The sequence below is a fragment of the Capra hircus genome, chromosome 18 (genome assembly GCF_001704415.2).
Source record: "Capra hircus breed San Clemente chromosome 18, ASM170441v1, whole genome shotgun sequence".
Taxonomy (NCBI): Eukaryota; Metazoa; Chordata; class Mammalia; order Artiodactyla; family Bovidae; genus Capra; species Capra hircus.
In genome coordinates this window covers 6,512,547-6,539,055 of record NC_030825.1, presented here as the reverse complement: position 1 = coordinate 6,539,055, position 26,509 = coordinate 6,512,547, and the positions used below count along the sequence as shown (strand labels likewise).

General features: G+C 47.2%; 1 protein-coding gene across 2 annotated transcripts in view; it reads right to left on the bottom strand.

The window, feature by feature from the left end:
• The window catches only part of WWOX (WW domain containing oxidoreductase), a 919,972-nt gene that overhangs the window by 853,772 nt on the left and 39,691 nt on the right, over positions 1 to 26,509 (bottom strand). For both annotated transcript variants that reach the window (XM_018061743.1, XM_018061744.1), the window contains exon 5: positions 12,320 to 12,426. In XM_018061743.1, the coding sequence (XP_017917232.1) occupies positions 12,320 to 12,426 (107 nt within the window). The remainder of the gene's footprint in view (positions 1 to 12,319; positions 12,427 to 26,509) is intronic.

The window sequence follows — 26,509 nt, the reverse complement described above, 5'->3', positions numbered from 1 at the left end:
GACAGACAGGCGTGGGGAAGAGACCCCAGAAGCTGCACCAGCGGGTGGGCCGGAGTGCGGCCAGGAGCCGGCACTGTCATCCCTCTCCATCCTGACGAGCACCCAGCGAGGGGAGCAGCGCTCCCGCCTCCCCAGTCAGCAGGAGGGGCGCCCGGGCTGAGAACACACCCCGCCAGCAGATGGAGAGCCAGGACACCTGCGCAGGCTGGGCTAACTCCACACTGCAGGCTTGTGACCGTGAACGCGGTGGCCGGAGTCAGAGAGAAGCCCACGGACTTCCGGCCGACTGCTCCCACAGCATCCACCAGCGACGGGACACACGGCACGCGGCCTGCTGCTGCCTGGCTATTACTGAACCTGGGCTGGCAGCTAGGGCCTGCCCGACTCCTGCCCAACTCACACCCGCACCCCTAAGTGGAGGGTTAGTGATAACAATACTATTATTAATGCACACGTCTGTCAAAACGCCTCTACTCCTGGAAGGCAAGCACAGAATCTCAGGTACTACACAGGCTCGCCATCCAGTGGGATGCCTGGCCTACAGTAAGGCTCCAACAGGTGTCTCTGGCTTATTCAGCCAACGATCAGCGTGTGATGTGAGCAGCGCTGTGACGGACACGTGTTTAAACCGAAACGTGGACTGTAAGCTCCTTGGAAGCGGGGACCTTTGCTTTCTGCATCACTGCCACGTCTCTCAGAGAAAAGGGGGTGCTAAGCCTCTGCTACGAGAAGGGAAGGGAGGGAGGGAAGGCGGGCAAGAGTGGGCAGAAGCGGTCCTCGAGAGCTCTGGGGAGAGAACGCACATGGGCAGAGACCCACAGCATAAGGAGGTGCCCATCAGTTAGGTGGGTGACCGTGGCTGAGGCTGCCCTAAGCAAAGGAAGTCCTCTGGGCCAAGAGAGAGAGAAAGACAGAGAGCCTGGGAACAGCCGTGGGTTTGGTACAGCTGGGACAAGGAGGAAAGCAGTAGGAAGGGAACCTGGAGAGGCAGGCAGGAGCCAAACCGACAGGGGCCTCAAATGTCTTTTTTTTTTGATCTTGTAGAGCACACACCAGGCACCCAGGTACTGTGCTAGGTATCCAGGTACCATTCTAAGCACTTTCTGTGCCAGAGCAGCTAATCTTCACAACCCTGTGACTCAGATACTGTTAGCATCCCATGTTACAGATGAGGAAACAGGAAGTGAAGGTCACCTGGTTCCTAGAGAAACAGGATTCAAACTGGGGCAGATCAGAGCCCGAGCCAGTTATTTATACTGGTAAGACCTCGCTTCTAGACAGATGACGCAAGCACGTTTCAGCATCCCCTCCCACAAAGGTGCCTGGCCCTGAACAGGGACACACTGAGGCCAAAGGAACCCTTTCTGACTGGCATCATGCTCATCGGGGGATGCTATCTACTCTCCTTAAATAAAAGTCTTGATATACCCTGATCTGTCCACTTTTAAATTTAAAATATATACTCTTTTTTTAAAAAATCTATATTTAATTATACAGCATCAGTGAAACTTCACTTGGGGAATGATAATCTAACATAAATGAATGCTTTCAACAGAAAAGGCTGTAATTTAAAATAAATTATTGTGTTAGTCAGAGAAAAAAAATTTACTCTCTTCATAGGAAAAAAAAATGACTATCCAGTAGTAGGGACTCCCGCTCAATTAGAAAAATCGCGTCCATAGCAAAGAACCAAATAACCACCCCAAAGCCCTCCCCTCCCCAGGACCTTTCACTGGTGGTCCCAGCCACCAAGCCTGTACAGCCTGCTCCAGCCTGAGTCTCATTAAGGCTTAGAGTCAATTAAGCCACGGATTGGAACAATCATTCCTCCTTTGCAAAGTATTGATATTTTTTTTCCTGGCCGCTTTAGGGCTTTTCCAGCACTCACGGGGAGATTTATGTTAGACAATTTCTTTCTGATTAAAACAAATCATAGCTCAACAATTCTAATTTCCTCCTTTCTGAGCAAGAAATGATCAGAGAACTCTGAAAACAGTGATCAAACCCATCGTGCAGAGGCTGGCACTAAAAAGCTCCATAAAAACACTCAGGAGAGTGGTTCTCTCCCTCCCTCCCTGAAGGCTCAGTTACCCTCTCTGGGCCTCAGTTTCCCCATCTGCCGAGTCGGGGGTGGGAGGTAAACGGGATGATCTCAGCAAGTCCTTTTCAATCCCCGAATGCTATCACCATCTGATGACACCGGTCTACCAAAGTGTCATCCTGTAATCCAAAACTCTCCCTACAATAGACAAATGACCTCACCAATCCATGACTGGGTCTTCCACTGTATCACTCTTGCACAAACGAGCGTCCATCTTTGCTGGACCCTCTACAAGTGACGGCTAGAAGAGTTACTTCAAACCCAGTGGGTCATGTATGACTAAAAAGAACTTTTTTTTTTCACATATGCCTTAAGGAGACGTAGAATTATTTCTGCTCTTCTCTGACGTCTCCCCAAAGCCGCTGGCAGGCATGCAAGGAGGCCATCAAGCCTATGATGACTCTGATCACCAACCTCGCTGCCAAGTGCCCCAGCATCTTCTCCAAGGTTGCAAATTTAAACAGAGCTGAAAATAAACACTTAACCAGCTCTCACTTACCCACATTCCCAGACCAGACAAGCCATGAACCACCCCGAGTGGAAGGCAGTTCTGATGATCGCTGTGTGTTTCTAAATGGTGCTGCATGAATTCTGGGTAGACTTACGTTATGGAGAGTCGGGTTCAGTACAACATCAACCCTGCATTTCTGCTCCTCGGATGCACAGCACTATCCACAAGAAGGCGGCCTCTGGAAGGGCCCAGATGATGGGAGAAGCCGCATGAAAGGAAGGGTGTCTGCAGCAGACACTCTGCAGTGCTGGGACCTCCCTGGGGGCCCAGCGGTCACGACTTGGACTTCCAGGGCAGGGGTGTGGGTTCGGTCCCTGGTCAGGGAACTAAGATCCCACACACTTCAGGCCAAAAATACCAAAATATAAAGCAGAAGCAATACCATAACAAATTCAGTAAAGACTTAAAAAACGGTCCCTGTCCCATCACACAGCACTGAGCCCGGGTGCTCTAGAGCCTGTGTGCCCTGGAGGCTATGCTCTGCAACAAGCAAAGCCCACAGGCCACAACGAAGCGCCCACGAGCCCCAGCGAAGACTCGGAGAGGCAAGAAATAGGAAAAGAATCTCTGCAACTTTGACAACGAAAGATCTGGAGTCACAGTTAGCTTTGCAACTGTCCAAGGAATGGAGACAGTCTTGGGCTGGAGGCTGGTCAGGCTTCTATGGGAATGAAAACAGCAAGTTCTTAAAAGGTAAGGCCAGGAGAGGGCCCAGAGCTGCAGGGACGAAGGCCAGTGCAGGGCTAATCAGAAGCAGACTGCACCTGTGCCATATGGAGCCCGGCCGGGGTGGATGGCTGGGTAACTGCAGTTGACAGGGCTGCTCGGAGGTTCCCACTGCTCTCCCGGCCTCTGCCTCTCCTCCTGGGACGATCAGCATGACCCTACGGCTCTCAGCATTTTCTGGTTTGAACAATACACTGTCACCCTACTCCTCAGAGAGGGCTGCACATAAGGGAACGTGCTTTTCTCTATGTTCACAGTTTCTAAGCAGCAGGAACCTTCCCCCACACCGATCTGGTCAAGGCTCTCAGAGCAGGAATCACTACAGGGAGAATTAAACGAGGATGCACGCACTTGACGCTGCACGTCAGACACACGAACTAACTGCGGGACTGGACACACGAACACACACGGCCGCTTTGGAAGTTCACAACTTTCAAAACTTTGCACAAACTGGGGAAGGTGTGTATGTAGGGGACGTACTGTATACTAAACTGCCCTAGAGCACCCACTACTTATAGTACAAACAGATGTTTAATAAGCAGCTGTACAGGTTTTTAAACAGTCTAAGAATCTCCAGGTTAGCTGGTGAATGAGGTTGTAAGAACACCACCTGATTTTTGTAAAAAGAGGTAAAAATCCAGCCAGGGCTTTTATTTAAAAAAACAAAAACAAAACAAAACAAAAAGGCACACAGCATGAGAACTGCAGAGCAATGCATCGCAGCCTCCTGGAGGGGCTGTGAAACACACACTGCTGGGCTCCACCTCCAGAGACTCTGACCCAGAAGGTCTCGGGCAGGGGGAGCCCAGGAATCTCCATCGCAGCCTCCTGGAAGGGCTGTGAAACACACACTGCTGGGCTCCACCTCCAGAGACTCTGACCCAGAAGGTCTCGGGCAGGGGGAGCCCAGGAATCTCCATCGCAGCCTCCTGGAAGGGCTGTGAAACACACACTGCTGGGCTCCACCTCCAGAGACTCTGACCCAGAAGGTCTCGGGCAGGGGGAGCCCAGGAATCTCCATCACAGCCTCCTGGAGGGGCTGTGAAACACACACTGCTGGGCTCCACCTCCAGAGACTCTGACCCAGAAGGTCTCGGGCAGGGGGAGCCCAGGAATCTCCATTTCTAACAGGTTCTCAGGTGATGCTGACAGTGGGGTCAGGGGCCGGGCTCTGAACAGCACTGTGTAAAACCCTGCTCCACTGGAAACAGGGACTAATCGACGAAGCACTACTCAGATCACTATCAGATGTGCCCTCTCCTCTCCTCCCGTAAGAACAGCACCCTCCCAGCCGCCCCTTTCATTTTTGTCTGCATGTTGCTCACAATTTGATGTAGATTTCAACATCCTGTAATTCATCAACTAATTCTCTCCTGGCTAAAACATTCCAGGTAATTAAAGTTCAGTAATAACTTATTCTTTCTGCTCCAGCACCTGCATTTCATCTGTTTATTTTCCCGGAGTCATAAATCTGAAGGGTTGTCAAAGCGCCATAATATTAGTGCAATAATCAAAGTTAATTAGTCCCTCGCAGAAAACAACAGCAACGCCAGTACAGAGGTGCACTGAAGTTTCTCCCGGCTACCCACTGTACAGATCACAGCGTGGCTGGAACAATCAGAACCTGAGAACCGCCAGGTAGATGCGGACGATGTTCTACAGTCACTTAAAAGGAGACTCTGCGCTTGGCTCACGGTGATGCGTTAACTCCAAGGAAGGCCCAGTGGGTCCGGGCTCTGCACCTGGTACCCGCTGAAGGGCACTAGAGCAGACGGGTTCCCCCCAGCTGCTGAGCCTTACCACATGAATCCCAAACTCCAATTTAAAAAAAAAAAAAGGGCCACAGGATGCAAAGAAATGAGAGGGGCCAGCCCCTCAGCCAACTTTCAGTAACCTGGTGTCATCAATAACTTTGGATTTATTACTTATGGAATTTGAGAGATGTGAGTGCTTGGTAGGGTGCGATGAGAAGGCTGGTGGGAAAAAGACAGGAAAGATTCTGCCTTCAGTCTTTGGGAGAACTGTCTAATTACAAGATGCATAGAAACAGGATGGGCTGCCTTTTCAGCGAGAAGCCTAACCACCCCCGTAAGCATTTAAGCCAAATGCAGGGGAGCTCTGTTCAGAGAAGCTGTGCAAGTGGTCTCCACGGTGGGAGGAGGTGGGACACGGCAACTGAGACAGCTGACATCCCCCTACGAACGTAAGGCTGCCTGCACTCAGAGGCCATCTCTGGGCGAGTACCCACGTCTTGTCCTTTGCACCCACTGTCCAGTTTCTAAGATCCTATTCCCCTGAGGCCAGGACCCCTTATTTGTTACCCACCACTATGTAACACGTTTCCCAAGGTGTAGAGGTTTAAGGCAGTAAGCATTTGCTGTCTCACCGAGATTCTCTAGGTCAGGAAGAGACGGTTCTGACTCGAGATCTCTGGTGCGGTTGCCATCGACCTGTCAGCCACAGTGGTCTGCAGGCTTGACGGGGGCAGAGGAGGCCAAGAGGGCTCCCTCGGGAGGCCTGTCACATGGGGCTCAGTTCCTTACCCCAGGGGCTCTCCACAGGGATGCCCGAGCAGCCCCACAGCACAGCAGCTGGCTTCCCCCATACTGAGCAATCCAGGACGCCAGGCAGGAGGAAGCCCCCAGCTTTTCACGATCCTTCCTGTGAGTCACACTCCATCACTTCTGCCATACTGTATCCCTGAACAGTGCATCGCTATGTCCAGCCCGCACTGGCGGGGAGGAGAATTAGGAACCATTTCCGAAGGGAAGGGGCATCCAAGAATGTGTAGGGACTTCCCTGGTAGCCTAGTGGTTAAGAATCCACCTGCCAATGCAAAGGACGCCGGTTCAATCCCTGGTCCAGGAAGATCCGACATGCCGCAGAGCAACTAAGCCCGTGAGTCACAGCTACCTAGCCCACGCGCCCTGGAGCTGGTGTTCCACAGCAAGAGAAGCCGGCACGACAAGAAGCCCGCGCTCGATGCAACCAGAGACGGCCTGCACGCAGCAACACAGACCCCACGCAGCCATAAGAAAATGAAAATAAACATTAAAATAACACTAAAAAAAGAAGAAGAAGGAATGTGTGGACAGATTTTAAAACTACCGCAGCCACTTAGTTCTAAAGTCTTCAAACTCCAGGCACATCTGCGTCCCCAGCTGACTAAGGGGCAGGGGCTTGGTCCCAGCTGAGCTCCCGAGGAACACAGCCAGCGCCACACCAGGGCGTGGGTATTTGCCCACGACCAGGGCGTGGGCGCCAGCAACACGGCCAGTCACTTCCCCACGCCCCTCCTGGCCCCCGGAGAAGCACGGAGCCCTCGCCTCACCTCAGCTCATCTCAGTGTGACCTGACACTCTGACGGGAAGAAGCAGGGAGGCCAGGCTCCTCCCGAGGGCTCTAATCAATTTTTTTTTTTTTAAAGATATAAGAGGAAACACATCTTCCAACAAGATTTCTGAGAGTGTGCCTACTTTAGGGATCTGTATTGAGCAAGCCAGCCTCTCCAGAAACTACCTTTTTTTTTTTTCCTTCTGAGTCTTTACTACGTGCTGGGTTCTGTGCAAGAGTGGCATAATGAACCATTACCAGGACCATTCCCCTTCCACAAGTAAATAAACCAAGGGCATAACCAAATGTTCAAGGGCATAACCAAATGCGCCCAGGGAGACGCGGCAAACTCACGTCCGAATCAGGACTGGTTCCCAGGTCTGGATGACTCCAGAGCAGCTGGGGCTGCCTCCACTCCTCTGGGCTGCCTCCCTGTAACTTAAAGCTCAGTCGATTTTAAATGTATGCTCACAATAAACCTTAACCTTTGGTAGCGTGAGCCACCCCACCCTGAGACGCTGCCTCGTGTACAGCTGTATCTCTGGTTGGCCGTGCATGGAAGGTTTCACTGGCTCAAGGGCTGTGTCTCCTCTGTTTCATCTAACAACAGCTATGTCTGAGACTCTCTGTAGATGCTCCATAATAAACATGAAACTCAGTCTCACACGTACTTTTTTCCTCTTAAGTGATGGAGCCTAAATGCCTAGCGGCCAGAAACAAGACTTGTCGACCACTGGCTGAACATCATCTGAAGGTGAAATCCATCTCTCCCCACTAAGTTGAAACTGTTTAACAAGAACTCAGGGGGCCCGTATTGATGAAAGGATGCACCTGCACTGAGCTCCACATGGTTGGGAGCGGTGGTTTGGAGCTCTCCGTCTACGGCTTGACTTTGCACTCTAAAACTCAGCAGTAAATCATAGCCCTTGTTATGCAAAGGTTACAATGGATGTAAAGTTTGAAATATTCAGTTCAAGACTGAGTGAAAAAACCAACACATGTAAATGCAGACAAGGAGATGGTGATCAAAGACAATGAATAACAGGCAAGATTAATAAGTCAATGCAAAAATTTCAGAATGAGACACGAAACGGAAAAACTTAGGAGGAGGAGAAGAACCAATCACAAGTTTTAGGCATTCTGGAGACAGAGGAAACTCAGAATATTTTAGCAACCGATTATGTCTATGAGAGGGATGAATAATTTATTATCTGATAAAGAATCTTTCCTGAGCCTGTGACAGGGAAGGGCAAAGAGGCAGCTGAAGTTCAACAGTAAATACACTGTGTACCACTTGAAATACAAGTCTGAGAAGAGCTTCCCTGGGGAGGGGAGGCTCAGCAACTGGGTTTCAAAACACCACCAGTAAGGCTCTCTTTGCTGGAGAACCACAGGGACCCTTACATCATGGACAGAGAAATCAAGCCCACAAAAGAGGCCTGTCCTCCGCCACAACACGCACCAGTCATTCTGGACTGGGTAATGAGATGGGCTTTGGGGTCGGGAGACATGGTTTCACACCTTGGGTCTACCATGTAGCTCCCAGCTGTGTGAGCTTGAGCAAAGTCCTCCCCCTTCTTCCAGCCGCTAAAGCCTCATCTGCAGGATGGGTTTCACACATACACAAATATTTCACTGCTAAGTGCCAATAAGCAGAGCGCCAAGTACAGAGACAGCTATGACTACCCAATCCCACCTGCAGGTAATGATAAGGAGATGACATTTTGTAAACAAAAATGTCCCAAGGTAGAACCTTTCTGCCTGTGTGTGTGTGTCTGCTAAAGTCAGACACAACTGAGCGACTAGGCACACACTGATTAAAGCAAATGGTTTATATAGTTCTTGCTGGTGTACAGACTTGTTTACACCATACTTAAATTTATTGAAAATTCAATCCTATACATAAAAACAGTTTTTAAAGCACAGAAATGAGGAACAAATCTAGTGGCTGATGTCGGATGAACTTTTCCCGACAGTCCATAACTATTAAAAAGATTAAGAGTGTTTATATTTCTGTTTAGCTAGAGGTCACTCACAACAACGGGGAAGAGACTTACACTCTGTGATGCACTGAGTAATGATCAGTTTTTCCAAGCCAGGTTGCCTGACTAGACAGACATCAAGCTTGTAGATTACCCATCCCACATGCCTCCCCTCAACATACACACATGAAAGAAGGCATCACACCCAAGGCCTTCTGTCTGTAACGGCAAATGATCGGATTTAAGCTTCTTCTATCACAGGAGAGTGGGGGAAATGCCCACAAACACTAAAGCACACAGGATCATGAAGTCACTGAGTGGATGAGAGAGAGTCTAGAAGGAGCTAGACTGCTCCAGTGGCTCTTAGAAGTTCGAGCAATGTTTTAGATGGCATCCTGCCCCCCTCATTCCTTACTCCCACGTCATGAAAACAGGCTGTCAGCATCCATTAAAAGCACAGCAAACTGTCTAACACGTAGGCTGGCACCAAGCGTTCCATATCTGACAAAGATAGTGAATCACTATCTTCCGATGCTTATCGATGAGGCTGCAGTATGACATAACACTGTCAGCTTTCCATCCGACTTCACTCCAACTAGATAAACAGACCGAGTATCAACTCTATGGACAACTAGAATAATTACGACACTTCAGTCCCCCCAGCATCAAACTGCGTGGCAACACCCAGCCGAGCACGCACGCTCTCCCCGACACGTGCACATTCCATTACCTCCAACTAATAAATCTTTTCTCTGAGCTCTCGTCTCCCTGCTTTCTCAATAACCGTTCTAATATAAACCACTGCGTGCTGTTCCTGATGACTGATCCCTTAACAATCTTTCCTAAATATATGCAAAGTGTGTTTCTCTGTAAATACAAAAGAAAAAGCAATCACATCAATAATTAAGATGGCTTTTCAAATGACAGTTGAGTGCTAATATGAGCTCCACTGGAAAATACTCATCAACAAACTAAATACGCATCTATTAAAACGTAGGAGTCCAGACATATGGAGACAGGAAAAATTCACTGCGACTCCACTGGAGTCATGCTGATGAACACACTCCCTACAGCTCCTCTTTCAGCCACTTGGAGAGGCTAAGAAAAGTACATCCCCTTGTACTTTCATGTATGAATAAGAAATTATTTTATTATTAATACTAGCAGCAGCAGCTAACTAACGTTTTAACTGAGTACTTAAGCCCAGCAATCCCACTTCAGGGCATATATGCAGAGAAAACAGCAACTCGAAAAGCTACATGCACCCCAGTGTTCAGTGCAGCACTATTTATAACAGCCAAGACGTGGAAGAAACCTACATGTCCATCAACAGAGGACTGGATAAAGACGATGTGGTACTTAAACGCATCGGAATACAGAAAGAGCAGCGTGGACACACTACCACATGCAGGACAGACGGCCAGTCCACTGTGCCACTCAGGGAGCTCAACCCAGGGCTCTGCAACAACCTAGCGGGGGGAGGGGCGGGGCGGGAGGCGGGTGGGACAGGACATCCGTTTACCCATGGCTGATTCATGCTGACGTTCGGCAGAAACCAACACAACGCTGTAAAGCAGTTCTCCTTCAATTAAAAATAAGTAAATCTAAAAAAAGAAGAATGGTCCACTGCGGCAGAGCTGAGCGCCAACTGTGGATGGAAATGTGAGGGACTGAACTTCACAAGAGCATCACTCGGAAGACCAAAACAAGAAAATGACAGCGTCAGCACGTGACGGAGGGCCACACACAGGTAAGGGCAACGAGGCAGCCCTGTGCCCCGAGACAAAGGACTCCCTCTAGCAGCAAGAGGGAAAGAAAAGAACCGAAGTGCAGAGCAGCACGCAGGGGTGCTGGCTAGCACACACAGCCTTTTCTGGAAGAACACACAGGGATCCGCTAATGCTATCTACCCCCGAGGGAAGAGCGCACAGGACTCTCACTTTTCACCATATATACTTCATGAAGATTCAAACCATACGCACGTATGAACACTCATTCTCTATACATCTCTAAAGATTACTCTATACCACCGCAGTTCAGCTCAGTCGCTCAGTCGTAGTAGCGGTTAATACATTTTTCTAACTCTGGAGTTAGACAGATGCTAAGATAACTGGGGGGAAAAATGGGCCCTGTTTTTTAATTTAACTCAAAATAATGAATCCAGTGAGATTAAGACAAGGGTTCATTTGAAATATACTAAGTTTGAAATCCTGCTTGAAAAAGCAGAAATAAATCTCCCTTTTCTTGACTTTCATAACTTCTCAGCCCAGAAGGCCGGACGTTCTCTTTAACAGACCATGGTCTATTTCTTCGGATGGCAAGAAATCTTCCATGGTGTTCAGAGGATGAAGACAGTCTTGGCAAGGACTATCCAGCCCCCTCCACACCTGGCTCCAGCCACCTGTCTCCCTCGCCCCAGAGCCACCATACAGACCACCCCCTCAGCCCAGGTTGACCCTTCTTCCCAATTCCTCTGGATCCTCCTGAGACCTCAGCTCAGCCACCTCTTTCTCGGGGACTCCAAATGCCCCCTGCTTCTCAGGCGTTGTTCACCATTTTGGAATACCACTTTGCCTCATTTCAAGTTTACACTGATGTTTATGTTTCTTTGGCTTGATCTGTCTTCCACCCTCAGCTGAAAGCTCTAGAGAGACAGTGGCAACACCTATTTTCCCTTAACGCTAGACACCCAGTACCTACGACAGCGGGGCACTTCACAGGCTCGTGAATGAATGAGGTCTGTATGTCACTTCAAAGCCCGGTGATCGTGTTAAAAAAGAAAAAAAACTCACTCAACAGTTGTGTCACTCTGGCTCAAACCCTCTCACTTCACAGAGACTCTGAGCCCCTCCCTGCAGCCACCTCACCCCCTACTGGGCTCCAGGCACAGGAGCATCCCCACTGAGCCTACAATCCCCCAGGCACATTTCCACCCCCTCTGCACGTGCATGCAAAGTATTGCCCCTGACGTTTGCACGGCTTACTTCGCTGTTTCATCAGGGCCTGGATCAAATGTCACAGCTTTAGAGGGGTCTCTGCTGACCACCCAAGCTGAAATAGTCCACGCTGTCCACTCCTGACCCCTCACTCTGCTTCACTGGCCTCCACTGCATTTATAACAACCTGACATCACGTTAAACTTTAATTATCCCTTTATGGTCTGTTTCTCCTACCCAGAAGCTGATGAGGGCAGGTATTTTGCTTTATTTGATGCTATATCCTTAATCCCAAGAGCACTGACGGCCCTCAATATATGTTTGTGCACACGGGCACATCAACACCCACATGCGCACGGAGGAAAGCTAAGAGCAAAAACTGAAATGGGCTGAAGTCTGCTCCTTGCCATTCTAAAAACCACATACAACCTCTTAGTCACACTCAAGGGCGTCAGCCACATTCTGTTTTTCTCAATAAACGAGCTAAATGAGTAAACGTGCTCGAACCTCTGACTAATCAAGCAGATGACATTGACAGAGAACTATAAACGGACTATGAACGGCTTGCCTGTCCTTCCATTCATAAATACACAGAGAGAGTGTGACTTTCACCACAAAGAAAACATTATTCCAAGAGCAATAAACTTTATGAACTGTACTAAATCCTTCAAGTGTTTATCCCGGCATGTGTATTCGACAATTAAAAAGAAAAATGTGAGCGCTCGCTTACCCATTCTCCTAGAATGCGGGACACAGCTTCACTGGCTCGCGCCATGTTCCTGCAGGCCAGGATCACGTGTGCGCCATGGAGGGCGAAAGATTTGGCAGTTTCAAACCCTGTGGTTTAAAGGAAAGTCCGCATTAGAAAACACGAGTGCAAAAGCACCAAGCCATGACGCTGAATGGCCTTTGCTAAGCACCTTACGCGTTACTCTAGTGGTTCTCAGCCAGCCAGGACGTGCCCCCTAGAAGAAATCTGCAAATATCTTGAGACATTTTCAGTAGTCAGCAAATGTCTACTGACTTTACTGTGGGGCAGGAAGCGGGGTATACTACTGGTACCCAGCCTGTAAAGGCCAGGCATGCTACAGAATATCCAATATGGCCCAGGACAGCCCCACAGCAAAGAATCACCTGGCTCAAATGTCTACAATGTTGAGGCTGAAAAAACCTGCCCCAGAAACAGAGCAATTTCAAAGGTGAAGGCCAAGCCTTAGCAGAGCTGGCGGCACAGCCAGCCTTTGAACCACTGCTTGACAACAACCAGGTCCTGTGCTGAATACAAAGAGCAAGGATATACAAAGACTGAGACGTGGTCACTGTGCTCAGGAGTCTAGAGTCTAACCAGAGAGAACAAACCTGGAAAGTAAAGCAAGCATCTGCTAATAAGTCCCGACAGTGAGCTCTGGACCACTTTAAATGTTTCCAGCACCTCTGCTTCCAGCAACGGCAGCTCGGTTTCCTAGACCCACACATGCGCTGAGAACAATCAGAAAGCTGGACAAAACAGCACACACGCTCACACAGACACACGCACACACACCCACTTTGAGGGCATCAGAGGAACGGTGTGATTGAGAATCGGGGGGGGGGGGCTAAGGCCAAGGGAGGCGAGCCAGCATCTGGTGCTTCTCTACCCAATGAAAATACTCTTCAAAAATAAACAGAAACAAGATTTTTAAACAAACAAAAGCTGAGCGAATACATCCTCAGCATGTCTACAACAGAGGAAATACTAAAGGATGCTCTTCAGATAGGAGGGAAAGGACCCTAGATGAAGTCAGGATTGCAGAAAATGGCAGAGTAATATAAAGGGTAAACAGATGAAAAACTCTACATGATAATAGTAACAGTTCGTAAATTTAACATACCCAGTGAGCATTACTATACTGACAATAATGACACGTAACCCAGGAGGTAAGTACTTGAGATTCAAGCATTCTAAGACCCCTGCACTGCCCAGAAAGTGCTAATCTATATAAGAACCTCAGTAAGTCAAAAATACAGGATGCTGTCTCTACAATTACCACTGAAATACTAGGAAAACAATACAAACTTAACCAGTTAAGGGAAGGGCAAGTAGAATAATTTTTAAAAAGAAAAAAACAAGGAAGAGGAGAAAAATGGAATATAAAAAAGTTACATAGAAAGCCAATAATAAAGTAATATATTTAACCCCAAATATATCTGTAACCCCAGTAAAGTGAACTAAAAACTGCAATCATAACACAAAGACCGTCAGACTGAATAAAACATATATATACACACAATACACTCCTTACAAAAGTGCATATGTTTTGTTTTATATCCTTAAACATAAGGATAAAATATTAAAAGAATGGAAAAAGACATACCGTGTAAAGATGAACCAAAATAAGTATAAGAGAAAAACCTGAACACTTCATAATTTTAAGTTCTAATCTATGAGGAGTATGTGACAATTCTAAATTTATATACATACACACATATGTCAACAGTTGACAGAATTAAGAGGAGAAATACATACACAAATTCACAATCAGAGTGAAAGATTTTAACATATCAGTAACATAAAAATAAGTCAATAAACAGGAACTAATAGAAGACTTCTGACTTTAACGGATAAACCAGAAAATATTAAATCACTGATAAACAGTGAAAATATTAAACACTAAACACAACAGCCAAACGCATACTCAACTACTTCAAGGATATTTACCAAAACTGAACATGTGCAGGGCAACAGTCTCAAATTTCAAACAAACATTAAAACTGTAAAAGATGCCCTTTGACAATAGCAGAATAAACTTAGAAATCAATAAAAGATCCTAGAAAATTCCCAACTGGAAACTAAGCAACACACTTCTAAACAAAAAATTATGACTCAGAAATTTACAATGGAAATCAGAAAATACTTTAAATGATTATAAAACTCCTACATATCAAAACTTATAGAACATAGCTAAAGCCTTGGAAAAAGGACAATCTATAACCATAAATACATATTGGAAGAAAATATGAGTTCTATTAGGCATCTATTAAGTTAGAGGAAATTTTAAAGCAGCTGATTACCTAAAGAAAGTAGAAGGAAGGTAATAAAAATACAACAAGCATAAAATATAGAGGAACAAAGAATCCAAAAGTCATTGCCTTGGGCAAAAAGCGAATAAAGCTGACAAAGGGCCAGAGAGACAGACAGACAGACAGACAGAGGCAGCACACACACTAGCGTAGACACCTGAGTGAACAAGCGAGCACACAGGTGGCAGACATCAAGGGTGAACAAAGGACAGCAGTCAGACTCTACAAACCCCAAAACGACCTTCAAAAGACACAATTAGCAACCTTACACCAACAGATTCAATACACACATGAAAAACACAAGTTCCCAGAAAGACACAACTTAAAAACTGCTGCAAGGACAACTGAAAAAAATCTGGATGTTTTTAAAGAAAATTCCTCTGAAAACTCTGGATCCATTTGCCTTGAACAATAAAGTCTACCAAACATTTATGAAAATAAAAATGCCAATCTTACATAAGCTCTTCCAAGTAATAGAGAAAACTCAACTATTTTATGAGGTTTGAACTCATTGGTCCTTGAAAGTTGAAACTTAAGTCGCTCAGTCATGTCCGACTCTTTGCGACCCCATGGACTGTAGCCGACCAGGGTCCTCCATCTGTGGGATTCTCCAGGCAAGAATACTGGGGTGGGTTGCCATTTCCTTCTACAGAGGATCTTCCTGACCCAGGGATCGAACCCAGGTCTCCTGCATTACAGGCAGACGCTTTAACCTCTGAGCCACCAGGGAAGGCGGCTGCATTGGTCCTTAGGGAAATGCAAATTAAAGATACAATGAGATGATAACGCTACACCTCAGTAGCAGTAGATGATATTTACTGCTACAATGGCTAAAATTTTTAGAAATTAAAAAATAAGCAATGACCACACCAAATGTTGGCAAGGATGTGGAGCACCTAGAACTCTTATATGCGGCTGACACGAAAGAGAAAGGAAGGGAGGGGAGGAATTTAATTTCAGAGCTTGACTATCACCCACTATTCTAACGCGTAAAATACCACACTGTGTGGAAAATCACACAGAATATGCCGCGACAAAGAAATCAATTCTACTGGAGAAGGCAGCAACGTAATTCAGCCAAAGCCACGTCAGATGATCACAGATTAGTGTGTCCAAGATAATGTTCATATATATGAACAATCAGAGCATCGTTATTTTACTGAGACTGCCACGTGAAAAAGGCAAGCATGGCTAGTTCACTCAAACCACTTCCGCAAGATCTAGTCTTCATGGAGGCCAGACTATTTATATAAACTCTCAATGGAAGCCAGCACAGCACAGTGGAAAACTCAGACTCAGGAGTCAACACATCTGTGTTGACCCAGCTCTAGCTATTTATAAGCTATCAGACATCAGGCTATGCCTTTAACCCATCAGAAACTCAGTCATCTTTTCTTAATAAAACAGGGAGTGAACAGTAAACGCACACTAGGAGTCTAATGCTAACCATAGTCAGTGGGAAAACAAATGTTAACGGCCAATCCTTTCCAAAATCCACTTCAGCAGGAAGTCTGGAGCTTTCTCTCTGATTTGTATGAACTAGGAAATATAGCTGGAGAAGGCGATGGCACCCCACTCCAGTACTCTTGCCTGGAAAATCCCATGGACGGAGGAGCCTGGTGGGCTGCAGTCCATGGGGTCGCCAAGAGTCAGACACGACTGAGCGACTTCACTTTCACTTTTCACTTTCATGCACTGGAGAAGGAAATGGCAACCCACTCCAGGGTTCTTGCCTGGAGAATCCCAGGGACGGGGGAGCCTGGGGGGCTGCCGTCTATGGCGTCGCACAGAGTCGGACACGACTGAAGCGACTCAGCAGCAGCAGCAGATAGAGCACAGCCACCATGACTGGAAACTCTGAGCTGCTCCCAACAGCAACCCATGAGTTAACTAGCTTCAACACCAGCTAGAACTTTGAGAAGTTAGCTAGAGACTTCCCTGGTGGTCCACTGGCTAAGGCTCCATGCTCCCAAGGCAGGGGGCCTGAGCTCAGTACTGGTCAAGGAACTAGATCCCACGTGCCGCTACTAAGACCCAGCACAGTCAAGTAAATAAGTAAACATTTAAAAGAAAGAAAGAAATTAGCCACAAGATCTCCCACAACATTTGTCTAAGTACTGGCTTAAGAACACACTTGACCTCCGTTTATGCCAAGCTCTATAGCCCAAAATATAGTCATTTATCATTATATCAGTCCTGGGTGTTCACTGGAAGGACTGATGTTGAAGCTGAATCTCCTGATGCGAAGAGCTGACTCACTGAAAAGACCCTGATGCTGGGAAAGATTGAGGGCAGGAGGGGAAGGGGACAACAGAGGATGAGATGGCTGGATGGCATCACTGACTCAATGCACATGAGTTTGGGTAGACTCCGGGAGTTGGTGATGGACAGGGAAGCCTGGCGTGCTGTGGTTCATGGGGTCAAAAAGAGTTGGACACGACTGAGCTGAACTAAAGGACAACCTCCTATACCTGAATCTGAGGTCAAAATACACACAAAAAATTTTCAAATCTGAGATATTATACATCTCAGTCTGCTTGCCTCCTCTATGGCGCATGTACTAAAAGGTGCTCAAACCCGTACCTTTGAGGCAAGAAACAATAACCTGAAATTCACTCATTTGGATCCACGACACCAATTTCACCCCCTGTCACCAGTGAGTAAAAGGTGCCCAGATCATGAGGGACACCAGGGAGCGCAGCCCCGCCACTGCAGAGCTGCACGGGCCCGAGTGTGGGATGGTCGACTTGACCAACGCGCCGTGCCCCTCGGGTCAGTGCCACGCTGGCGGCCGCAGGGAGGCCTGCGCTTGCAGCCGCAGGAGCTTTCACACCCACATCTTACTGGAAAGGATGGACTCTGTGTCCCTATGAAGTCTCCAGGTCAGAGCAATCCAAAGAAATATTCCACATCACTTTTTCACCCAAGAGTATAAAAAAAGTTGGCGTCCCTGGTGGCTCACCAGTAAAGAATCTGCCTGCCAATGCAGGAGACACAAGTTCAATCCCTGGGTCAGGAAGATCCCCTGGAGAAAGAAATGGCAACCCACTCCAGTATCTTTACCTGGGATATCCCATGGACGGAGGAGACTGGTGGGTTACAGCTCATGGGGTCACAAACAGTCAGATACAACTTATCGATTAAACAACATAAAAAAAATTACATGGGGAGTGGGGGAAGATAGTGGAGGCAATGCCTCATCACCCATTAGCAAAATTAACTAACTGATGTGTTTATTTATTTATTTGGCTATGCCGTGGTTTAGATGTAGCATGGGAACTCTGTGGCTAATACTGCAAGCTCCCAGTGGATGGGGCCCAAGAGTTCACATGCCACAGCAAACTTATTTTTTTTAATGGATTGAGGAAGCATCAAAACAATGCAGGGCCAAGCAGGTCCTAGGACTTTATTTATCTAGTTTACCAGGATAAGTGCAAATTCCTTAGAATCAGTGCCTTTTCCATCTCTGTGTCTGGTTCAATAAATACCTGCCAAAGAGACAAATGTCCTTACAGGCTGACTAACAGGCTACATTCTGGACTGTTTGAAAACAACCCAAGTTGTGAAAACACGGATGGCCCTCAAACTTCCTTTCAGACCACAAATAAATACTGAAATCCTGCAAAAATACCAATCATGGCAGTTTTGAATGACACTATCTAGAAATCAGGAGGGTGGGTGGGGGGGTACAGGATTAGCGGGGGGAGAAGCATGCCCTTATTCTATCAAAATTTATTTTCCCAAACATGCCATCTCGAGGTGACAAAATAAACAATGGCAGATGACTTTTTATTACCAAAAACAGCACATCTGATGCTGAGGCAGCAACAGGCTGTGGATACCAGCCTGCACCGTCTCTCCCTCAGACAACTCCTGACTGCAGTCCTGGTTGGACCCCCTGCCCCTGCGTCGTGTGAAATTACTCTTCCATCTATTTTCCTTTATCTAAGCCGTGCGTCACACACCGCAAGCCGACTTTTAAGAGCGGCAGCGGACAATTCCAGCTTCTTATCCTGTGCAACTGCCTTGGGAGCAAAAACAAAGCAGGGATATTTCAAAAGACGGTGGTTTAACAGGAAGGACAATAACACTTTTATGGCAAACCATCTCTCTTGCGTGTGGAGTTTTATAAAATAAATTTTAAAAAAAGTTTAATAATGCTACCTACTGCTCAAGTCCAAGAAAAGCCCATGAGAATAGCATCCCTCACTCCGGTAATACCAAAGCTGATGACCAGTTTAATTAGCTAAATGCAGTAGTGCTACGCTACTTCTGCACAGGGCCAAAGTTTGTGGGAAATAATGAAGGCAATGGTTTACTAAATTTAATAACCTGATTCATCTTATAAAAAATTAACTTTATGACAATGTTTAAATTGAACCAGCTTAACTGCGTGGAGGTGGCAAGAGTGTGTCCAGAGGAATATTTAAAGCTAATAATATCAAGAAACTAACAGAAGACATTTTAAAGCAACGGGCAGCATTGGTTTTCTAGCACTTGTTATGTCTGATCCAATTGCGAAAATCAAGTCGCCGCGGGGGTTTCATATCCCCCTGACCTAGGTTTCAAGCTTTGCATATGAACATTAAAGGGAAAACACACTTCAAAGATATGAAATGCCTGCTTATCTTACATGAGGTTTCCTTGTCTAGAATCAAGGTTCAAACTGGTGACAGTGGAGTAAATCAAGCCCCCAGACTTGCTTCCTCTGGCCCACATTTTGCCTCCCTTTGTCCCTGTTTCTCTGTCCTGCACTCTCTTCCATCCTTCTATGCTCCCTTCCTTCCTAATATGAATCACTTGCTGGCATTAAAAAATCAGGGAGATTCTATATCAACATATCCGATGGCAGATGTCCAGGTTCTCTGTGAAAGCTCACAATCAAACCACACTGGGCCCCCGGTCCCACTGGTGACGAGCAGGCCCAGGAGCCACGGTGGGCTAGACACGGGGTTCAGGCTCCCTGTTGCCCATGGTCACCCCAGAAGGCTGGCATCACCCGCCAGACCACAGGAGACATCGGATGCTCAGATGCACATCATACGGGGAAGAGCCCTGCTGGAGACAGGGGCTCAAGCCTGACCACGAAACTGCCTCAGTCAGAATCTTCATGCGTGATCTGCTGAATCTCAAAGGCGGCTTCACCCTGAGCTGCTTGAGATGCTGTTTAAGGTCGGTCAAACCCCACTCCGTCAAGCGCGAGATGGATGCTGGCGACGCCTTCAGACCAGCAGCAGCACTTGGCTCCGCACAGGCAGGTGCGACGGCACCAACGCAGGGGTTTGGGTCTGTGGTGCCGGTCCCTTTACCCAGCTGCCCTGCCATCCCCTAGAGTCTCTGAGTGGTCACAGGAGCACTGGACCCAAAACTACACTGGGACCAAGGGGCATAAAAAGGAACCAATCAAGCCAAAAAAAAAAAAAAGACTGAGTGTATGGCAAAACGAGATCAAAGACTGGTGAGAATTTAGGAGTAGAGGAGCGCTATGAATTATACCGATGCTGCTGCTATCAGTGTCTAATCCATTGAAGATACCTCTGGAGACTCCCTGATGGCCCAGTGCCTAAGACTCTGTGCTCCCAATGCAGGGGGCCTGAGTTCAATTTCTGGTCAGGGAGCTAGATCCCACATGCCTCAACTAAAAATCTGATACGGTCAAATTTAAAAAAAAAAAAAAAAAGACGCCTCTGGTTGTCATGCAAAAGATGGGCTACTTGAGGATACTGAAGCCTTGTAACCAGTCAGAAGGGATGAGGTACCTTCTTATGCTAGACAGCCAAGGGGAAAATTAGAAAACCATCAGGAAGCAAAAAACGTACAGAGCCTGAATCTAAGTCTGAGGCAGGATCCAGGGTTGGCAAACGGTATACCCAGACAGGGAACACGGGGAGCGGCGGGGGTGGGGGGCGCGGGGGGCGGTGGGTTGTGGCTGGGGGGACGGAGCAGGGGCCACAGCCAGGGAGGCTTGCCGGCAAGCTGGGGACAGAGATGGCGCCGCAAATCCCCCAGGGAAGAGAGCGAGCCGCAAATCCCCCAGGGAAGAGAGTGGGCCCCAGGCTGGGAAGCCAGGCCCACAGACACCGACAGAGGTCCCGCTCAAGTCGGGCCACGGACAAGGCCCTTTTCCTCCTCCAGTGCTATGAAGCTTCCTTCCGGTTTGAGTTTTTTAATTTTCTCCATATTGTGGATTTACTTGGGCAGTGTCCCCATTTACTGTAAATTATGGTTTTAATTATCATTTTTATTAAGATGCCCAAAGGAGCTTGGGGCTTACAACACCAGTAATTTCTAATGGGTTGTTATTATTAATTTATAATTGTGAAGCGCTGGAGACAAATGTTACTTGTAACGGTACACAATTAAAAGGCCACAGAGATGGTGATTCCTCTCCTCCACACCATCCCCCACCCTCCTCTTCTAGAACATACCAGGACACTGATGTGGAGGAACCAATCAACAAGTTACAGCATCTTCCAGCACAAGCCAGCTCCCTCCCTGGAGAGCGATCACCGTGTACGGAGCAAAACAACAAGCCTCATGTCTTTCATCCTGACTTGGATTTTGGGACAATTCAAATCTGGGGACAATGTTCACGTTAAGAAACCACTAGCTTTAAGGACGTGGGTTTCACCTACATTCTCCTAAACGCACAAGGACCGTACTGTCCTCACCGATCTGACAACTGTAAATGAAGCTATGGCGGTACGACACTGACCAGGATGCTGAACTCTAGCGCTCCCGGGCCACTTCCCATCAAGTTCAATACACAGTCACTGCAACTCTGAGATCACAAATGCAGTGAACATATAACCCTGAGAGTTTAGAACTCATGCTCGCTAAACACTAACCACACTCTCCAACTCCTAAGACATTATAAAACTACAGCGATCTCTCCGGAAGCAGTCAAGTCACACGAGCCCTGCTTTTACACGTGTGCGTTCTACAGTGCCACACACAAGGACCACTGGTGACTCTTCCACACTCCTCACAGGCGGTCCTAAATACAAACACTCACCGAAGAACAAGGCCGACTCAAGCAGTGAGAGCAGAGACGCAGGAAACGGCTGGTTCACTTGGAGCATCTTTCTGAAGCGTCAACAGGCTGTGTTTACGCACAGTAGTGTTTTGTAAAGCTGTATTATCAATTTCAGCTGACTGCCCGAGATCCCTCAAGAGGCTGCCACTGAGCCAGATGAATAAGTTCTCACCTGACCTGCCAGGAACAGTCCAGATCCCAGTGTGTTACGAATCACAGTGAGAAAAGCACCCAGAGATTACAATTAACATGGTCCTCAGCAGCCCAACGAAGACACGTCCTGTAAGCACAGCTAAATCAAACAGCATCCGTGTCAGTGAGGATGCAGGACGAACAAGCAACCTCACAGATCGAAAGGGGAGGGGGCTTGGAAAGGAAGACAGAATGGCTCAACATCTTTGGGGGTGACTGGACTATATCCAACTGTTCGTGGACAAGCCTTTTGGCCCAATTATTTCATAAGCAGAAATGCAGCCAATAAATGTCCTTGCCCACATGAGCTAGAATGTGAGAGGAATATTTAACCAGCCTTGTTTGTAACAGCCAACAACTTGGAATCCACCTAAATATCCATCAATTAGGCAAAATAAATTACACAGCACGCACAGCAAAGAACAGGGCGAAGGGAAGAGGAGAAACCAGGAAGCGTGCCCATGTTCTGTCAGTAAGGAAAAAAAAACCAAGGTACAGATTAGCAGGTATGTATGGGCCCACTGGCTGAAGCCAAAATAGGGAACGTTCATGCTCAGATGTGTGATAATGTTGATTATTTCAGCAAAAGAGCTATTACTGGTCAGAGGTGAGGAAGACTTATTTTCCATATGATTAACATCTATGCTACTTCTGTTTTTTACATGTGTGTAGAGCCTGTTAGGATAAGAAACTCAAAAAACTGAATGGTGTCTAGTGGATCATTTCTAAGTCTTCATAACCTTTGATAAAGAGAAATCAACACAAGGGAGAAAGGAAAATCTATTCTTACTCCAAATGATGCATTTTCTGGGCATCCTGATATTCAGAAGACTGCAGAGAGAAGGTGTGGGAAGGCCGGCCCTGGGCGGGGGGCGGGAGGGGGGTGCAATTTCATGCTGGGTGCTGTGCCGGGTGCTTTTGGAGACTCAGCATCCCATTGAAGGTGCACTTCACAGAAGCCCTAAGAAGACTCAGCATCTCACTGAAGGTGCACTTCACAGAAGCCCTAAGGAGCATCACTGTCCTCACTGCCTACTCGTGAAAACCCACAATCCCAGAGGTTAAGGGACTCATGAGATCGGAGGGTGAAAACTGAGATGGTTGCCCAAGGGATGAAGCCTAAGCTCAAGGCAGGTGAGCCTTCAGACCACCACACTTGCCACACGGACTCAGGTCACAAACTAAGAGCTCCTTGAGGGCAGGAAAAACCAACTGTCTGCTAATGGCACCTGTTAAATATGACTCAGAGGGACGTCCCTGGTAGTCCAGGGGCTAAGGCTCTGCACTAACAAAGCACGGGGCGCAGGTTCAATCCCTGGTCGGAGACCTAGATCCCGTGTGCTGCAAGTTAAGATCCTGCCTGCCACAGTGAAGATGGAAGATGCTGCAACTAAGACCTGGTGTGGACAAATAAAAATAAGTGCTGAAAAATAAACATGTCTCAGGGAATTTGATATATATTCTTCGCAGCCATTATGAGGTATGTTTACATTTTTAGCACTGGCACAATGTAAGCTAAATGAGCAGCTGTCCTGAAAGCAACAGAGATCGTCGAAATGCCATGGGCTCCCACATCAACCAGCCTCCTGACGCTCATTTCTTTCCCGGGTCATCGTGTTGAGGCAAAGAGTTTAGGCCTTGTCAGCTACTTTGTTACATCAAAGTACTTACTTTATGGAATCTGTCCCCAAACCGTGAGGCATTATCAAATTACCTTCTCTCATTTATTTAATATTTCATCACAGAGCTCAGAATTAACACCATTCTTCGCCTTCACAAATGCTTCTCTGTGTATAGGCCTGTGGGCAGGGAAAACTAATCCACAGAAATAAACCTTCTCTCCGTGTTCTCCAAGGTCAATAACGTTAAAGGACAGACTTCATTTAACTCCGCCTCTATGCTTTCAACCAGTGAGTTGTGTTGCAAGGGACCATCTTAACACCAAAGCCATTAGAGGTCACGCTCAAATGTTTCCTTTACTTTCTAAAAGCCTTCCGAGTCAGACTTGAAAGGACCATCCTTATTAAAATCAGAGGTAAAGACCACCCCCCTTTAAGAAAGGCATGCCATGTTTGATTTTTTTTTTTTAACAAAGTGTGGCACTTTTACAAACTTGGCCCAGGTTCTTAGGAAGAAAAATAAAAACAGGATAAAACAGAAGAAGCAAAAACAAAGGCTTCCCAGTTCAAAAAACAATTTTTTTTCAAGTCTAGTTTTTTGGACATGGAGACCTCTAGGTATTAAAGGCCTTCAACAAGATAAAGCATCTTTCACTCACTGCCACTAACACAGCTAAGTACACTGGGCTCTGTAATTCCAAACCCAACATACCCTGTTTGGTTCAAGTTTATGTTCATTAGAAGGCAAGCCTTTTTTCTGTAACAAATCACACACACACCACACTCAATCACACATACACCACACACCCCATGGTGTCGACTCTTCTAATTCCGCAGTCATAGCAGTATCTACCAAGAAGCAAAGTGTTTCTACGAGGTTACAAGTGGAGAGATCTACCCTGAAGTTTGGCCTTTTTTACTTTGATGGATGAATTTACAGCCACTTCAAGAGAAGAGAGCCCAGCTCTGTATGGCAAGCACGCCTGTATTATATTACTGAGCGGTTCGTTGTTTTCACAGCTGGGCCGGGATTTCCTTTCATGACACTGGCCGCTGTTACCCTGGTCCTCTGCTCAAGACAGGGTTCTTTACGATTTGAAGCAAACAGGGCAGCTGCCTGGGTTCTGCACCCACACTTGTCCAAAGACAGACCCCTTTCTGTTACTTTCTTAACGAACAAAGTGGCTGCAATCAGCCCATCTGCCAACTCCCATCTGTGAAGAAGTGGTCAGGACAGAACAGTTTAAAAGAAAAAAATACTCCTTGTCTCCAGTGAGAGCTTCCAGAGATGAAGTCTCCTCTACCCTACACCTTCAATGTCGCAATGTAACTAATTTCTTTTTTTAATTTCTGATCAACCTTAGCTCTCACCTTTAAAAAAAAAAAATGGTGTATGCCTTCCTCTCTCGAAAAGATTAAATTCTTTATGCTTCCAAAGTCTTATGGAGGTGCTCAAAACACCATGCTGGGGAAATTCAGCACTTTTCTGAGGCTGACTTTTAAAGGGCCCAAACTGACTTTTCACTCTCCACCGCCTTTAACTTTGTTAAGATACAACTTCTCAGAAGCATGACTTGAATTCAGGCATGAAAGCAAGATGCCCAGGAAGAGAGTTCTGTTCACCTTCTGCTCTCCAGGTCTATCAACGACCTGTCCTAAAATGGGTGGCTCCTACAACACCCTCTTACACGGGAAGAAAATCTGTAACCAGACATCTGCTGAGACTGGTTAAGCAGCAGTAACTACCGAAATGAAAGCCACACCAAGGAGACGAAACATACAGCACGTTGAACCCAGCTGAGTGCAATGCAAAAGCACCCACCTGAAGGGCAGCCCTGAGGAAAGAAGGGCCTCTGATCACCAGCAGAACCAGACGCCCTCTCCCGGGACACCTCTGATATAATCATTTTAAGTTTTATAAGACCTAATCATGGCTTAGCTCTGTGTGTGTGTGAGTTCTGTTATTGCTTGGTTTTTCTAAAACACAAATGCTATTATCATTTCAATCCAACTTGAAAACAGAAAAAAAAATTAAGTTTCTGCTTCAGCTGAGCTCTCTTGCAATAGATAGTCCCCAGCAGTCCTGGGTGGGACGTACCAGCATCATCGGCTTTCGAGGGGAGGAAGTCACAGAACCCTTCACTTCCTTTCACAAGCCAAGGTCTGAACGAGACACAGGAAGTATTACAAGTTTATGCTTACCTTTCCAATATAACACATGCAGTGATTTTACGGTGGCTGGGTCCCCAGGGGCCATATAATTTGGAAAAGAAACTCTCCATAGCTTTTTAAGCTAGCTAAGAAGACCTTCCTAAACAAAGTCGGACTCACTGGGAGGGGAAGGGGAAAAGGAGCTGTCTGTTTCCCGGTTGATAACATTCTGTCTCAGAACACCCTGACGGGGGGCTGGCGAAACACACCGACTTGCTCAGGGAACACGTGATCTAACCACCGTGCTTGGCATGAGGGGCACTGATGCACACAGTGCCTCCCGGGGTGGGGAGGGCTGGTTCGGCCTGGCGGGCCAGCTGCAGGTCTGCGTCTGGCTGCCCTCACGCTGCTGCCGCCTCTGGGCCAAGCAGGCTACCGTAGGAGCCCCACGTGCATAACATGCATGATTAGGGATGAGGCTTAACTTGGATCAAGGAGGAGGGAGCGCTCTCGGAGTCCCCTAACGGAGGACTCGGGCTGGCGCAGGGCTTCCGCTCAGCCTCCAGGGTTCCCTGCTCTCAGCAGTGGGGCCCACGTGGCCGGGGAGAAGCCACAGAAGACCCCCGGGGAGACCTTCCTCCCAGATCAGTTAGCCCGAGAAGCAGGCTCAGCTCAGGTTTTCTCATTTGTCTCAAGCATGCAGGCTGCCCCTCAAGCATGTTCCGTTTCAGAGTCTCCAAAGGTGGACCAGATTTTCTTCAGCATTTTGAGAGAGACGTACAATTGGAAATGAACAAGTAATCAAAGAACTTCTTGGAGGAAAACCAGATCAGGAGTCATACTGGTTGTCACGGACCAGACT